The sequence below is a fragment of the Eutrigla gurnardus genome, assembly GCF_963514095.1.
Source record: "Eutrigla gurnardus genome assembly, chromosome: 1".
NCBI lineage: Eukaryota > Metazoa > Chordata > Actinopteri > Perciformes > Triglidae > Eutrigla > Eutrigla gurnardus.
In genome coordinates, this window is record NC_139915.1 from 1475586 (window position 1) to 1491854 (window position 16269).

General features: G+C 42.3%; 1 protein-coding gene across 1 annotated transcript; it reads left to right on the top strand.

The window, feature by feature from the left end:
- The first annotated feature begins 65 nt into the window (after positions 1-65).
- Positions 66-16073, top strand: LOC311016389 (DNA-binding protein RFX7-like). Its single transcript, XM_084014045.1, has 9 exons — positions 66-244; positions 3356-3389; positions 6169-6254; positions 6336-6458; positions 7775-7892; positions 8626-8709; positions 8807-9020; positions 9560-9837; positions 10419-16073. Exons 1-9 carry the CDS (start codon positions 123-125, stop codon positions 13560-13562), a joined length of 4203 nt encoding a protein of 1400 aa, XP_083870171.1. The 5' UTR covers positions 66-122; the 3' UTR covers positions 13563-16073.
- Positions 16074-16269: the final 196 nt, after the last annotated feature.

A 16269-nucleotide genomic window follows, 5' to 3' on the forward strand; every position in this document is an offset into this window, starting at 1 on the left:
ACAGGGCGCGCTGCCGTCCCGTTAGCATCGCAGCGACCTCCGGTCCATGCTGTTTGACGCCGTCCACGCCCCCTCGCCGGTACAGTTCAGCCCAGTCCAGGCTCGTCCCGAGGCTCGCCGCGATGGCCGAGGAGGACCCCGAGCAGCAGCCGGACCGCGGGGCGAGGAGCCTGCCCGGCCTGCTCACCGGGCTGCAGGGCGCCGAGGCCAGCGCTCTGCAGCTCAGGATCAAGAACTCCATCTGGTGAGGAGTCCGCATGCTGCTGTGCACACGTTGATGCTCCGAATCCCCACATATCACATTTACATGGGTTTCTGTTGTTGTCGAGGTTACACACCCTTTAATAACTAACGCAGTAGTACCACAGTGTCATACGTCATCACGAGCAGGGACTACTTGCATGCAAATTAAGTAAAAGTACACAAGAAGAAGGTAACAGTAGTTGTTGAGGAAGTGCGAGTATTATATTATTATATATTGTGTTAATTACTGAATTACATGTGAAAGTATCATGCTGTTATAGTTGCTTGGTTGGTTCATCTACAGCAATGGATCATAATTAATCTAGTGGATCATAGTGAATCTGTAAATTAAATGTCAAATACATGCAGTGGATTAAAAAGTACAATATTCCGCTCTGAAACAATGTATAGTATTATAAAATGGCAGAAAGGGGAGATACTCAATTAAATCCATTACATGACCACTGTGTTTAAACCTGCATGTAAAAGTAGCAGAACATAGATTTAAAGTATTTAATAGTACTACATACAAAATATCATCAAATGGAAAATTACTCATTATGCATGGCCGCATCCTATTATTGCACTACATATATCATAGCTGAAATTGTAAAAACTGTTGAACTTTCCATACATTCAACAGTCTCATATTGTATTCAGCGATTTTACGTGTGTTTGGGAAATATAAGACATAAATCTGTCAGTTAAATATGATTAAGAAATAAGTGCTTTTTCCTCTGAAATTAAGTGAAGTATTAGTGAAATTAGATGGAAGTAAAGTGGAAATTCCGGGTCAGGTGTTAACATGGACAGTAACTAAGGGCAGTTACTCAAGTGCAGCACAGTGTTGACATTAACTCCACCTTGAACGAATTTAATGAAATTAAATGAACATTTAAATGCTGCAATTAAAAGGAAAAAATCACTTTTTGTCATATTTGCTCAGACTGTCACTAAAATCATGAGATAGATAATCTGTGAAAAATCATCAGCTTCCTCTGCCTCCTGTTAGCGTTGGCTAGATTCCAGTGTCTCCAAATAAAACCACATTTCAGAAACATTTTTCAGAGAACTGTTTGGCTGTAAAATGAGAAAGTTTGCTGAAATGTTGAAAACAGTGTTTGCCAAAAACCCCAAGCGCTGCCCACCGGTTTGACAGTTTAATCGGTGTTCGTGAGCTCGTCTCTGACTTCTTATTATCATAATAATCGGATATTGTAATATATGATAATATACCCCTGAAAGTTTTTGCTTTACTCTCTTTCTAAGTAAAGGCGATGCTAGTTCAGCCCTTCCTCGGCTCCCACCTGCCTCCTCATCTCTTGTTGGTTATTGTTTGTTTGAAGGCGTTGTCACAGCAGCAGCCCCCTACATTCAGGTTCCCTCTATTTCCATCATGAAAACACTGCCGGCACGCTGAAGCCAACGGGAGCTCCCGTAGCAGCGGCTGAATCGACTCCACGTGACTCCGGTTCACATTTGCACTGCTTAACATTCAAATACAAATACGATTGCACGTTCGGAGCCAAGATCTGTTTTTGAAAATTGCTCACGCATTCCCGACGTGGCCAGGATTATTTTCTTGCCAGATTATTTAAAAGAGCAAAAAATATACCCGACAGAATCAGATGACTATGACAGATTATGAAATTACCGGTTTAAAATATTCAGGACAGACACCTATGGTTATTGACTTAATAAAATCAGAAACACTGCATCAAATGTTCCTTTAATAGTCTAATGTATTAAAACTCATTAAAATGATGACATTACACACCTAGGATATGGATGACTAATCTTTTTAACAATTAATAGTGTATATTCTCTATGGTTGCTATTGTTTAAGGCTGTGCTCTGACTGAAAATACCCTTTTATTTCTGAATGTGAATGAACTGGAGTACTCGTTTAAATGTCAAACAGCCATAAAATGTCAGAAGGCTGAACTCCCGAAGGCAGGCCAGTTCAGCGGTCAGAGATCTACAGGAAAACCTCGACAGAAACGCGTCACTGTGCTGGCATAAGGGGATATTGAATATTTGTCCCGCTCCCTAAATGTTTAACCTTTAAGAGGATTAGAGCATAAATATTGACGTTCATTTGAGGCTGAGTGGTTCACGGGTAGAGCGAGAGCGTCTTAATCAGGGTCAGCAAGTTCAGGTGCAACTATTCCATCGCTGTGTCTCCGTATGGAGGGTTAGTCCCTGGAGAGGTGCTACTCTCCCATGGCTTTCATTCAAGACACCCAATTCAGAGACTGAATGACACCTTGATATTACACACGGTGTCATTTCTATCTGTTGTAGTTCAATTGGATGCCTCAGGTGTCATTGGGCTGCTAACACGGCCCTACAAACAGCTCACTGACGGCCTTTCAGCGCTGGGAAATCCTTGGCTCCCTGGTAACAGTGAATTAAAGTGAACTGTTCTTGTCGCGGCTTATAGCATCTCCTGATTCCGACCTGCCCGGTGTCGCCGAGTAAGAGCCTTTAAGTGTAACTGGCCTTCTGTCTCACAGTCAACAACAACATGACCCGGCTACAGATTACGAATTAGACCTGGAGAAGCTATATTTGTGTCTCATTCATGTTTCACGGGTTGAAATCTGTCTTTGAATGCGTGTTCCTGCATGAATAAGAGTTCTGGCCCTGTAGTTTATCTAGTGCTGTTGAAAAGGTGAATTTGCTCTGTATCTCTGAGTACACGATGGATTTGACTGGCCTCCTTATATTGTAGAATATACAATAGAATAAAACATTTGCTCCTCTTAAAATAGGATTTAACATAATTGCGAAAAAGAAACACGAGTGGGTTTTTTAAAGATCTATTTCTTCCACGAACATGAATATTAAGTGGGATGTAAAGTCTATCAACTCAGCGACCACAAAGGAATAAGTGTGTTCTTCTGTCGGAGACAATGTTACCACAGTCTGTCTCTGTTTTTACATATGACAACATGTGTTGGTGGCGGAGGGATACATGACCTGAGAGATGCTGGAGGGAGTGTCGTCTCATACCAAACATTCCTCTGCTTTATAAATAAATTCACTTTAGACACAAGTGCTCGTGTTACACCGGCTTCATACTAATTCATACTTTGTCTCTGTTTTGCAGCAAATCTGTTCAATCAAAAGTGGAAAACATCCTGGTGAGTGTCTGTGAATTACAGCTTTGATTCACTTTTCATTTCACCGTTAGAATTAAATAAATAATACATTTGTAATTTATTTGAGGTTCTGGCATGGGGAGCCCACACATTTCCTTATAAACTTATTATAACATAGCAGGACAGTTTCTCGGGTCTTAATAGTTATGGTTAAACATATAAAATATCTCTTGAGAGTGATGCTAAAAGAAAAGCTGTGGGATCGTTGCAATTAAATGTTTTATTCATTTAATTTTGTCCCAAAGGTGGCGCTCATGCCAAAAGCGTCCATCCAGGAAGGGTCCATCTCTGGGAAAATGAATGGGCTCTAGGGCGCCAACTAATGGTTAATGTCATTAAGAATAAATCTGCTGATTATTTTCTCGATTAATTGATTATTCTTTGAGTCCACAAAACATCAAGAGTCCAGCATGATGTGCTTTAATTACTTGTTTCATCCAGCTAACTGTTCAAAACCCCCAAAAACGTTCACTTATTATCATATATGTAAACAAACAAGCAGCAAATCCTCGTAATTGAGAAACAAGAACCAGCAAATATGCAAAAATGTTGGTAAATCATTGAAAATTAAGATAAATTAGAAAGAAATTAAGATAGTACAATGTTACCATCATTTTTAAGCCTTTGTAAGTGATTATTTCCACATCGCCGAGCCCTAGTTGGGAGGGAAAAACAGTATTTTCTGCTGGGCTGCAGATATTTATGGCGTATTTAGTGATCAGTTGACGTACGTTACTGTATGGTGGTATCTGGTATTGAACAGCCAACACAGCAACAATATAATCATTTGTTTTTAGAAAACAATGTGCATGCTGTAGAGTTCATGTTGAGTAATACAGAAGTTAAGTTTTACTGAGCAGTTGTCGATATAATTGAACTTAGCGTAGAGTTAGAGTATCCCAGTGTCATGTTTCAGCTTTTAATAAAAGAATCACTAAAAGAATAAATCATTGTGGAGCCATGGCAATGAGACTATGAGGCCGGGACTTTGGCTGTCCTCGTGTAATATTCTATATATAATGTATGATGTCAGTTGTTAATGCAGACTCGTTCATCTACCCTCATCCCTGTCATGCCTTTCAAAAAAAGAAATTCAAAAAAATCTCTTTTAACCTTGTGTAACCCTGTGTCATCATCATCCGCCGATCTGCTCCCCACTTAGATGTTAAACACTCCAAGACATCTTGTGTCAGGGATTGTATACTTCATAGTGTACAAAGCTGTGTTTGCATGCTGGTAGCATCTTTATTTTAAGTTTAAGGGGGGATTTGAGTTCACTGTGCACAGCTGATGACACACTAACATACTGACGTTGACGGTGCAAGTCAGCGGAGCAGGAAGTGAGTCACTAAAAGAAGCCGACGATCTAATCTGAATGATGCACAACAAGGTTTTTAGTAGGATTGCACCAGAAATGCAGCTCACAGATCAAACAGATCGGCCACCCCATTAATGCCTAGTTTCATTGATGAGCATTATATGTATATTATATGTATTAACTGTATTCCTCATGGCCTCGGGAGAGTCACGGCTCCTTAACAATTCAGAAGTTAATCAGAATAGATTAACCAATGGAAGCCAAGGGAAAGGGCGACTGAGTCCAGTGTGTGGATGTCCCTGCATCCATCCTGTAGCTGTTCAGGGTGAAGGGTTAACAGCAGAGAAGTTCACCTGCTCTGCTGAAGCCTGTGTGTCTCTTATTCATCTGTATCTGCTGACACATCTGTATGTGTCAGCCGTACATTTCTATGCTTCGTACGTCTACACTGCTAGGTTCAATGTCAGAGTAAAGCTTCTCCTCAGTAAGACTCCTCACACTTCACTGTGGGCTGGTACGTTTATGATATGCAGTGTTTGGAATTCACCAAACATTAAAAGTTATATTTGAGTCTCATCAGACGCCTCTTCTAGCTGACTTCAGAGTCCCAAACTAAAGCTGCGATGTCGGGAGGTTTTTACCTCTCTCCCATAAAACAGCATCTGGTGAACACCCATCCCTCAGAGCCTGACCGATTTATTGGTAAGCCTATTTTAAAGCCGATATTATCCATTTGCAGTTATATCGGTATCAGGGAATATGATATGCTCTGATACAGTAAGTACATACTTCAGGAGGCTACACATTCAACAGCAACCCTTTGGTTGATCATAAATGCAGCCACGTTACAGTTTGCTCCATAGATGAAGCCCTAAATGACTCACAGTGTTCCAGACCTGCACAATATTTAATAATTAATAAAACATATGCCAAGAAGTTCTCAGGATTGTCAGTTCTGTGTCAGTCAGTCATCACTAATGTTTGAACTATAAACCGCCACAATAAAGACAGTTACCAACACAAGCCCCCCATGTTCTGAACAGACACGTAGGAAATGCAAAAAACGGGTTTTAGGACTCATTCTGGCTCCACCCTATGCTTTGAAAATGGAGCGAGCCAGTCAGAAATAGGTGGCAAGCTAAATGTAGCTTACAAGCTACTTGTCGGAGACCCCTGGTCTCCAGAGCTAAATGTGTCCTACTGACATGCTCACAATGAAAAGGTTATCATGCAGATGTTAGCAGGTGTAATGTTTGGTGGAAAAGTCAGAGAATCACCAAATCAGTCAGATCCATCCTCCGGGGATCATGAATTTCATGAATTTTTATTTCAAATAATGGTTGAGATATTTCACAGGACGACTCCTACATAAATCCAAGGCAGGAAGCTGCTTTGTGATTAGAGAGGCCACATTTGAAAACGTTTTTGTTTTTCTTCCTACAGCAAGACGTGGAGAAGTTCTCAGATATTGAAAAGCTCTACCTCTACCTGAAGTTGCCTTCTGGTCCAAGCAGTACTACTGAGAAAAGGTGAGAATACACCTGCTTTCTGACAGTATTTACAGATGAATGAATGGACAATTAATCAATCAATGATCCACGTGTTTTCAGTGACCAGAGCGCCCTGTCATCGAGCCGCACTCAGCAGATGCATGCGTTCAACTGGATCCGCCACCATTTAGAGGAATATCCAGAGACGTCTCTTCCCAAACAGGAGGTCTATGACGAATACAAGTAGGTGCAAACAGACAGAGTGAGGTGGAAACAGAGACTTTGTTTCTTATTTAACACAGAAACATATTTAACTCACAGAGAATAAATCTTTTAACTACATGTGTATCATTGGTTTTCACCTCTTGAATAGATAACAGCCACTAATGGTCGAGATTCTTTCTCCTCTAAATTACTGGCGCCTGAAGTGACAGTATAAATAGACGCAGCAGGCATGGGAATCACAGAGAGCAGCATGTGTCGGTAATATTAGAATGGAAAGTCTGAGACAGCCATTGAAATGCTCTGAAAGCGTTATGTAACTGCCTTTTGGACTCTACTAGATCAGAAATACAGTGCCCTCTAGAAATACTGGCGCCTTTAGAATAGACGGGTGAAAAGGCTTTAAAGAGACGTTATGTGCTTCACTTCGAAACAATTTCAAAAAGTTTTCGTAACGACTGAAGTCGGCTAAGAATATCATGAAAGAGACATTTGAAGATGACCTCCCTTTGGGGGATGACGCAGGATCGACCACGATGCAAACATTTCACTTATAGACATCAGTTGATAGTTAAAATGTGTTAAACTGTGAGGCACTTTTACTACTCTAATAAAACCCACTTAATGTTACACATTATACTGTTAAACCTGCATTAATTGATTTTTTGGGGTCGAGGCAACAGGTTTAAAACACATTGACATTATCATCTTGTAAATGTGGGAAAGTGTTCGCAAACTGTTTTGGTAGAAAAATGTCCGACGTTTTAGTCATGATGTTCCAATAACATGGTTTGTTTCTCGACACTGGTACCGATTCCTGAAGTCGGCTATGGGTCGATACTGAGAACCAATCGGATATCGCTGTGTTAAAACCATGTGACCGTTATAGTGGTGGGATTTGTAAAGAATTGCTGATATTCACTGTGTAACTTGTTATCTGACCCACGCTTCAACTCAAGTCCTCGTCGATACCAGATCCAGCATTTCAGGCTGAATGGAAGACATTTTCAACACTGGTACTTTTTAGCCATCAAATGAAATGCAATGCTTGGCTCAGACAAGAATCTGCTGTGTTCACATGATTTCGATTCATGATTCAAGGCAAACACTGTGGTTTAGTTTAAAACTTGATGATTTTATATTCTTGGAGGGGAGATTCTTGTTTGTGCTTTATTGACGTAGAAACCTGAGGGAGTTCGCAGAAAATCTGTTCTTCCTGTTTCCAGTGGCGTCATCTGACGTGGCAGTGACGTAGTCTCTGTCTCTGGCGAGCCAGGAGGTGCTCTCTAGACGACGCTCTCTAGATGATAGTTTATTATGTCCATTATGTCTTTCAGGAGCTTCTGTGACAATCTGAACTACCACCCGCTGAGTGCTGCAGACTTTGGCAAAATGATGAAAAATGTCTTCCCGAACATGAAGGCGCGTCGACTTGGCATGAGAGGAAAATCTAAATATCCTTCACTGGAACAGTCTGGGTCTGTCTCTGGTCACGGACCATCTGCTGCTGCAGTTCATAAGCTCTCTAAATATAGATGTGAAATCAAATAAAGTCCCCCTCTGCCTCGGGAGCCCAAGCATAATACACAGCCCATCGGGAGAGTCACCCTGATCTTGACCTTCATGACACATTCGTGATTTTTTTTTTTCCTCCATTTTGCTCATGACGTCAAAGTGCAACACTTGATGAATATTCATAACCTTCAGTCATTCGGGTTAATGAAATGATCTTTGTGAGTAAGTCAGAGACGTTTGCCTGTTGAAGGCATTTTGCCTTGAAGTGGTTCAATAGCAACACGTTTATATATGAATATATATATATATATATATATATATATATATATATATATATATATATATATATATATATATATGAAACACATTTTAAATTATTTAATTAAATTAGAAACTTTAGGAACTTTCTTAATTCTTATTTTCAGTTTTATATTTTTCTATCAGATAAGAGAAAAACATTCATTTAATTTCTCAAATCTTAATTATTCATTATTCTTTGATCTGACAAATGAAAATACAGTTTTTCCATTTCCAAATGTTCTAATATTAACGTTTATTTAGATGGGAAATTGAACTGATAAGCATGAGCCATGCTCTATCCATATTTTACTGTTTATTACCAGCATATGTTCATTATCTGGAATCCCGTTGTTGATCTTAACAGCAGCTTACATATTGCTACAGTGGACTGAGGAAGAAGCCCTTTATTCACATGCCATCTTTACCCACTCTGGAGCTCCATAAACCAGGGGACGGGGTAAGCACACCTCCATCTACTGTTAATATGCATATAATAATTCATATAACTCTTGTTGACTCATGTATGTGTGTCTAACCACACATCGTGTGTGTAGCTCCAGTGTGATGTCCTCGAGTCACCGGGCCAGCTGAGCAGCATTAAGGAGGATATGCGGTTTGCAGCCTGTGATCTGGTGTGTGAGTGGGCCCAAAAGGTGCTGAAACGGCAGTTTGATGCCGTGGAAGACTTGGCTCGCTTCCTTATTGACAGCCATTACATCAGCAACAAGTCTCTGGCAGCACTCACCATCATGACCGGCACAGCAACAGGTCAGACACAGAATAAATGACTTCCAGACACTTGGGAAATAGCTCAACAGTGGCATCTGGTGGTAGCTGCATGCTATTGCTCTTTTATTCTCGTCTGCTAGTTTTTTCCCAGTGCCTGATACTTTACAGCTTTATTAGGGATCTCTGGTCAAACGCATTCAGAATGTGTATAAAAAGCAATCAGTTGGTTTTAGAGAAGTGCTCACACATTTAGGCTCAGATGCATTGTACTTAAATCTACATTCATGATGTTGTAGCTGGTTGGATTCTTGTAATAATTAGTTCTCATTTAGTTTTCTTATATGTGGTCATTTGTTTTGACTTTTTGACATTCTTTATTGTATGAATGTTTTATTGAACACTTTTAATGTGTGGATGTTTAGTAACTGCTCTGGCAGAAGCTGGTGGGGATCCAATAAAATGAACAATGAAGTTCCATAATCAAGCCTTATTGTCTTATACAATATATTTACATATAATTTTCAGGAGGTTATTACTTTTGACTGTTAACAGTAGCGTGGCATATCTTCCTTTCTTAGAGGTGAAACCTGCACAGACGGTTTCAGCGTTCATCCCCACGGCCGAGGCTCACTCCTTTCAGCCTCACGCGTCGACGCTGTCCTCGCCGTCTGTCGATGCAAAGCAGCAGCTCCAGAGGAAGATCCAGAGGAAACAACAGGAGCAGAAGCTGCACTCTCCTTCACCTGGAGAGGGACAAGCCAAGAGGGCCGACGACAGTGTGCCTTGTGCCAGCCCGACCCCTCTGTCACCTCAGCCAACCATAGGCATCATGGTCGCTGTCCCGAGCCCGGTCACGGTGAGGAAGCACACTGTTGTGTATAACTGTGTCCTATTGATTGTATTCAGTCCACCTTAGAGGACATAAAAATAACATTTTTGTGTAACACCATGAGGGAGAAAGAAAAGATGGTGATGATGAAACACTATTTATTTTGGCTGTAGTCATCGTTATCTTCTTCTTACAATGAAACAAATGTTCACTAAGTTAAGGAAAATATGCTATTTTTTTAAGTTTTTAAACATAGATGCAAAAAGAAAATGGTCCTGTGTTTTATCACAACTCTACACAGCTGTAGAACAACACATCAACATTATAACCACAGTATTATGTCATTTTGTAAAAGTCATCAATTTATGCATTGTTTTGAAATCTTGATGCCATTCAAATGTCAGCTTTTGTTGTTTGTAAATTGCATCCTAGCATCTTTCTGGTTAAGTTATAATACTAATGATGATTCCTGAACAGCCCAACCTGAAAATAGTACATGGCCTGCCTTGCTGACGGCCTGACGGCAGTTTTAAAAGTCTGATACTAAACCTTGTGAGTACCATCTAGTAATCCAGATGTTCTCTTCCTGATCGGCCTTCCCTCTGCAGGTACAGAGAAGCCGGGAGCTGATGTCTCCCACTGCAATGGGAGCAGTCGAGAGCAAAATGCTGCCTATTAACTTCCAGATGGTGAGCCAGCCGGTCCAGGCAGTGAAACAAACCCCGCAGAATATTCTCACCAGCCCCACTGCTCGGCAGCGTTACGCGCAAATCCTGCCCAAACCTGCAGCCACGACCGCCATCACGCTGCCCTCGCCCTCCGCCGTCATCTTCGGCAACAGCCGTGTTAAGACCATGATGACAACATGCCACGTCAGCCCAGTGAGTTTGGTCAAGATGACGGCGATATCGCTGGCACCCAACAGCAGCAGTACCACCACCTCCTCCTTCACAAACGCCACGGTGCGGCCGGCGTCTGCAGGCATTAGTAGTTCTTCAGAAGACATCCGCTCCAATCAAAGCATGAGGAGCACCTCTGCTGTCCCCATTCTGGCCCCGGTGGCCAGGCCCGGGCAGACTACTAACACCACTGATGTTGAAATGGAAGTTGAAGCTATACATAAAAACAGCCAAATGCAAAGTCCTGGTGGTCTAATTTTCACTCAAGAAGCCATGGCGAGTAGGGCTGGAGGGGCTTTACAGAGGGCTGCCAGTGTGCCCATACCTCAGTCTAAAGGCTTCCTGGGTCTGGGGGACAACATGAGCTGCAGAGGAAAGTCCTCCTCAAGTTCTACCACTGTGGCAGCAATGGAGAGCGGCAATTATGGCGGCAATAATACAAGCGCTTTGCACTTAAATCCCTCCACTCAGTATACCAGCGCTGCTTCTTCACTAAACACCAGCACGCCACCATCATATGGGGAAAGCAGCAGTGAAATATCAGTGAAGGAAGGTTTCCTGTCTACTAAGAGCCTCAGGAAACGTTCAGGCCTCAGTCCAGACGTGTCTCCCATCAAAAGGCTTTTTATGTCCCAGCCAGTAGAGGGCGGTGCTGCTCTTGGATATGGGCTTGGAAACACAGTGGGTAACATCCTCAGGCCGGGAGCCACCACTAGATCTGAAAGTGCACCAGCTGCTAGAGAGGTCGAGACGAGGATGAACTCCGTCCCGTCCACTCAAGTCCACGCACTCTGCACTTCCTCTTTCAGACCCAGTGGCTTTTACTCTGTTGCCAAAACACAGAGCTCAATGCCGAGGAAAAACACTCCCACTGTTATGGAAACTAGCACCTCGGTCGGTCACGCATTAATACAACAACAGCAGGGGCACACGATGGGCAACGTGCATGCGATGCCTCATAACCCCGGCCTCCTGACGCATCCCAGTGTCAGCGATGGGAGGAGTTCAGCCACAGGGAGCCAGGAAGGAGCTCAACAACATGCCTACACTCAGTCCAACCCTGTTACTGAACCCCTAGACTTTTTGAATCATGCTCCATCTGCAAATCAGCTCCCCATGCAGGCGGATATGGACTACTTTCCCTTCGATGAAGATGTGACCCAGGACAGCATCGTGGAGGAGCTGGTGCAGATGGAGGAGCAGATGAAACTGAACAACCTGGCGTTCGGCGACTGTGTCGCACTGCAGGGCCAACAGGCTGTGATGTCAGACAGCATCATGTCCACCAATGAGAGCATCGGTCACAGCAACCTGATCCACACTCCAACACCGACACCCACACCAGAAATGATGGGATTTGGCCCCGGCTTCACCAGCGAGAGCCCCTTCTCCCGCATCGCCTCCACCACCCCAGTAGACAGTGCACTGGGAAGCAGTCGCCACACCCCGGTTGGTACTCCACACTCCAACTGCAGCAGCAATGTGCCTCCCAGTCCAGTGGAGTGCAGGAACCCGTTCGCATTTACACCCATCAACTCCAGCATCACTGGTTTCCATGACGGCAGCACCATCTCCAGCAGCCCAGTCAAGCCCATGCAGCGGCCGATGGCCACCCACCCGGATAAGACGCGGCTGGAGTGGATGAATAACAGTTACAACAGCAGCAGCGGCAGCTTAAACAAGTCAAACAGTGGAATGGGGATCCTCCCCAGCTATCAAGGCCTGATAGGTGACCATTTTCAAAAACCTCACGCTTTCGCCGTCCCTCACGCACGGCACCACGACAGCCATTTTGGCCGCTTGACTCCCATCTCCCCCGTGCAGCAGCAGGTAGCCAGCATGGCCAAGCAGGAGGGCTTCGCTGTGCCTGCCCCTCTGGATAACAAAGCCACCAACACGCCGGCTGCAGCATTTCGATGTCGCAGTGTGAGCCCCGCCGTGCATCAGAGGAACTTGTGTGGAAACGCAGGAAACCTTCCCCATATGCCTCGTTCGGTGTTGTCTCCCTTCAACTCTCCCGTGACGCCCGAGATGTTAAACATCTTTGCAAACAGCCGGACACATCTCGGGGTGAGCAGCATGGCTCAGAGGAGCCACTCTGTGCCGCTCAACGTCATGATGGAGACCGAGGTCCAGCCCACGCCGGGCCAACAAGGCAACAGCAATAACATCGTCCTTCTGAGCAAGCTGGATGGCGACCACGATGACGGTGTTCGGGGTCTGGGCTTCAATAATTTACCCTCCAGGTACACCGCTCGCATGAACCTCACCCAGATCCTGGAGTCCGACCCCAACCTCTCCTGCGGCGACAACCACATCAGTCTGCTGGGCGCTGACTCCACCAGCACATGCAAGCTGCAGAGGCCAAATTGCCAAATTGAAAATGCTATTAATGAAAAAATGATTTTCTCAGCGGGTGACAGACATATTCAATCGGCTTCTGGAGAGCAGCATCGACAGAACCAGTCTATGTTGTTAACTTTGATCTCACAGCAGCATCAAGAAGAACTACAGCAGCAGTCGGATTTCAGCAGCACCATGAAAGACCTCCTGACGGACGGCAGCCTCGCTGCTGGTGGTCAGCTCATGGACCAGGTGTCGGAGCTAACTACGGATTTCCCTTGTGAAATCAGAATGACATCGGAGCTCTCCAGTAGCATCAATGACCTTAACGCGCTGGACACTGACCTTCTGTTTGATCCCAACCAGCAGCAAGGGCAATATCAACATGCTGCTGCAGAGGAGCTGGTGAACGATGCGCTGTTCCAGCAGATCAGCAGTGAGGCAGCACATGCTAGTGGACTTGACTGGCTGGAAAGCAAAGATCATCCAACTGTTGGGTTGATGGGCTGAGAATCAAGCTTTTTTTTTTGTCATGTTGAACATGCTAACCTGTGGTTGTTGTTTGTCTTATTTATTTTCAGGCATTTACACTTTATAATGCAACCCTGGACACGTTGAGGTTTGTCCAGTTTTAAGTGCCAGACTGAACTGCAAAGATGCTGCAACACTCTGATTAAAATGCTGGTCATTTGGATTCAATCGGAGGATGTCACCTCAAGTTGCTCCATCAAGAGCATTTCCAACAAGCAAACAAAGGATTCTGAATAAAATAACAATCTTTCACTGAAAAGTCAGCGAAACAGAGCCATGCAAAGAAATGTGGAAATTGATGAAGCAAGATTATTATTAATAAGCCTTTTAAAAATATGTCTTTATATCATTGTGTCTAAATCTGTAGGCATTATCTAACTAAAGTCTAATGTACAAGATGACTAAATACATTTACTGCTGAACTATTAATGTCATAATTGAAACATTTGTGCGATTATAGATTCTAAAAAAAACTGCAAGTATCACAAATTATCTTTGCAAGAGCTTTACGTGTTTGTCTTTATGTTCAATCAGTGTATTATATTCTTCTGCAAGAGTTGACATGGAGCTTATAATAGGATGCAGGTTGATTTAAAATGATAAATGCATTAGTTAATGATAAAACATTAACGCTGATGGTTCAATTTGAAGTATTGCATGAAAAGTAATACTTTAAGTGCACCAAAAACATAAGAGGAAGTGATACATTTCCAAATTTCATCTGATTTTCATATCCACATTTCCAAGTTTGAGATGCTAATTGTTTATAAAAGGCCTCCCTGACAATCATCACAGACTTTGTGCCTCCTAGAATGAACCAACGTCGCCAGAATCAAACGTTTATTATCGAGCCCAAGACAATATGAAGAGGATGATATGAATAATAGAATTTGGCCATTTTTGCACTTTGTTTTGATTTTCAAGCCACATTATGCAAAAGTTTGAAAAAAAGAAACTATAAAGCTCTTTAATATACATAACATTTCTTTTTTCATTTTTAAATCCATAGATGTATTAAGAAAACCAGCAATGAAATATAAGGGCTCAACTCTCAACCACACTAATGAAAAAGGGAAATAAATAATTGAATTAAACTGGGTTGAATGGGATTCAGCAGGAATTAAATACTTATTTCTCGAGCACTTAAACAAAGTGTGTTTCCTAACGTAGCACTCATCCTACTGCGCTGCAGATCTGCAATACTTGTGTTTCTTCACATAAATGCACTGTTTGATTTGTACGATGGAGCTTTTCTCCTTTGTTATTCAGAGGATTTCAATCAAAAAGACTTGCAGCTAATTTCTGAAGAAATGTGAACGTCTGGTTTTGCACTGATGATCATGCAGACGAGACGAGCCTCACTGGTGCTCCATGAGGGGTTTGGTTTCTGAGCCTTATGTCCATACCAAAGACTAACTGTTCATTATAAACCTGCAATAACATGCACTGATAGTGGGTGACATACTGTGTGCTTGACAACAGCTTTAACAATTATATTGTGTAATGTGACGATAAAATGGGAAATAAGTGATTGAATTGGCAACAGTTGCTGCACTGGAAAACATTTCCTTCTAGAATCGCTACATCAGGACTGTGTTAGGATTTCCTTGTTTACTATTGTTGATGCTTTTGTAAAACCAACAGTTGAATAATGTTTTTATGGAGGTGAAAAAGACGATGTAAGTCATCCTGTTTCTCTGTGTTAGCATTAAAGAGTGTTTGTCCGTCCCACTAACGTTATTTGTCGTACAGATCGGAGGCGTGTCCGTCGATGAGTGTGTTTTTGTTTTGCTATTTATTTAGAGTGTGTTGTTTGTACAGAGGATGTAACCTTGCAAACCATATAATCTTGTGAATTTGCAATAATCTGACTTGCACTGTTTTGTAGCATAAGTTTTAAGTGTTGTAGCGTAGTACCATGTATCATATCCAGTTATTTATTTCAACAAGCGATTTGTCCAATGAAGTGTATAATGAGAGAATCCTGGAGATTCAAAACCGTTCAGAACTGGATTTTGGCAGAAAATTATCCCGAAAAAATATTTCCACACGTTTTAAAATGTGGAAACAAGACTATTGATATTCATGTGGTTTAATATTCATTTCATGATATATTGCGAATGCAGTACATTAACTCTTGTGCATTGTTTTATACAGTTTGGAAAAACTGTAAAACAGTAAAAGCAAATTGAATCATTGAAATACATAATTTAATATTGAGCAACAAACCTTTTTTTTTAATTTGTTTTAGTTTCTCTTTACTGTTAAAGCAAACAAAGCATTTATTTGTTTGGCACTGTTTGTGTTTAAAGAAGACTTTACCCTTCCTCTTTGTGAAAGTGGTTCAGAGCTGCAGAACTGCCTCTACTTTTGCTGTGGTTTTTGTACAGGGGATTTTTTGTTGTTGGTGTTGCATTTTGGCAAGTTCTTTTATAAGGGGAAGTGCTTGTTGATACTGCTTTTAAAGAGTTTTTAAAACGAATAAACATTTTTAAGTACATCAGTATCCTGGAATCAGTGTCTCTTTAATATCTGCATGAAAGCCGCGCTTCTGCATCTTTTACATAATTAAAAGTTTGTTGTTTAAAAAAATTAGGAAGTTCTGCTTCACAATTTGGGCTGCACGGTGGTGTAGTGGGTAGCACTGTCGCCTCACAGCGAGAGGGTCCCGGGTTCGATTCCCGGG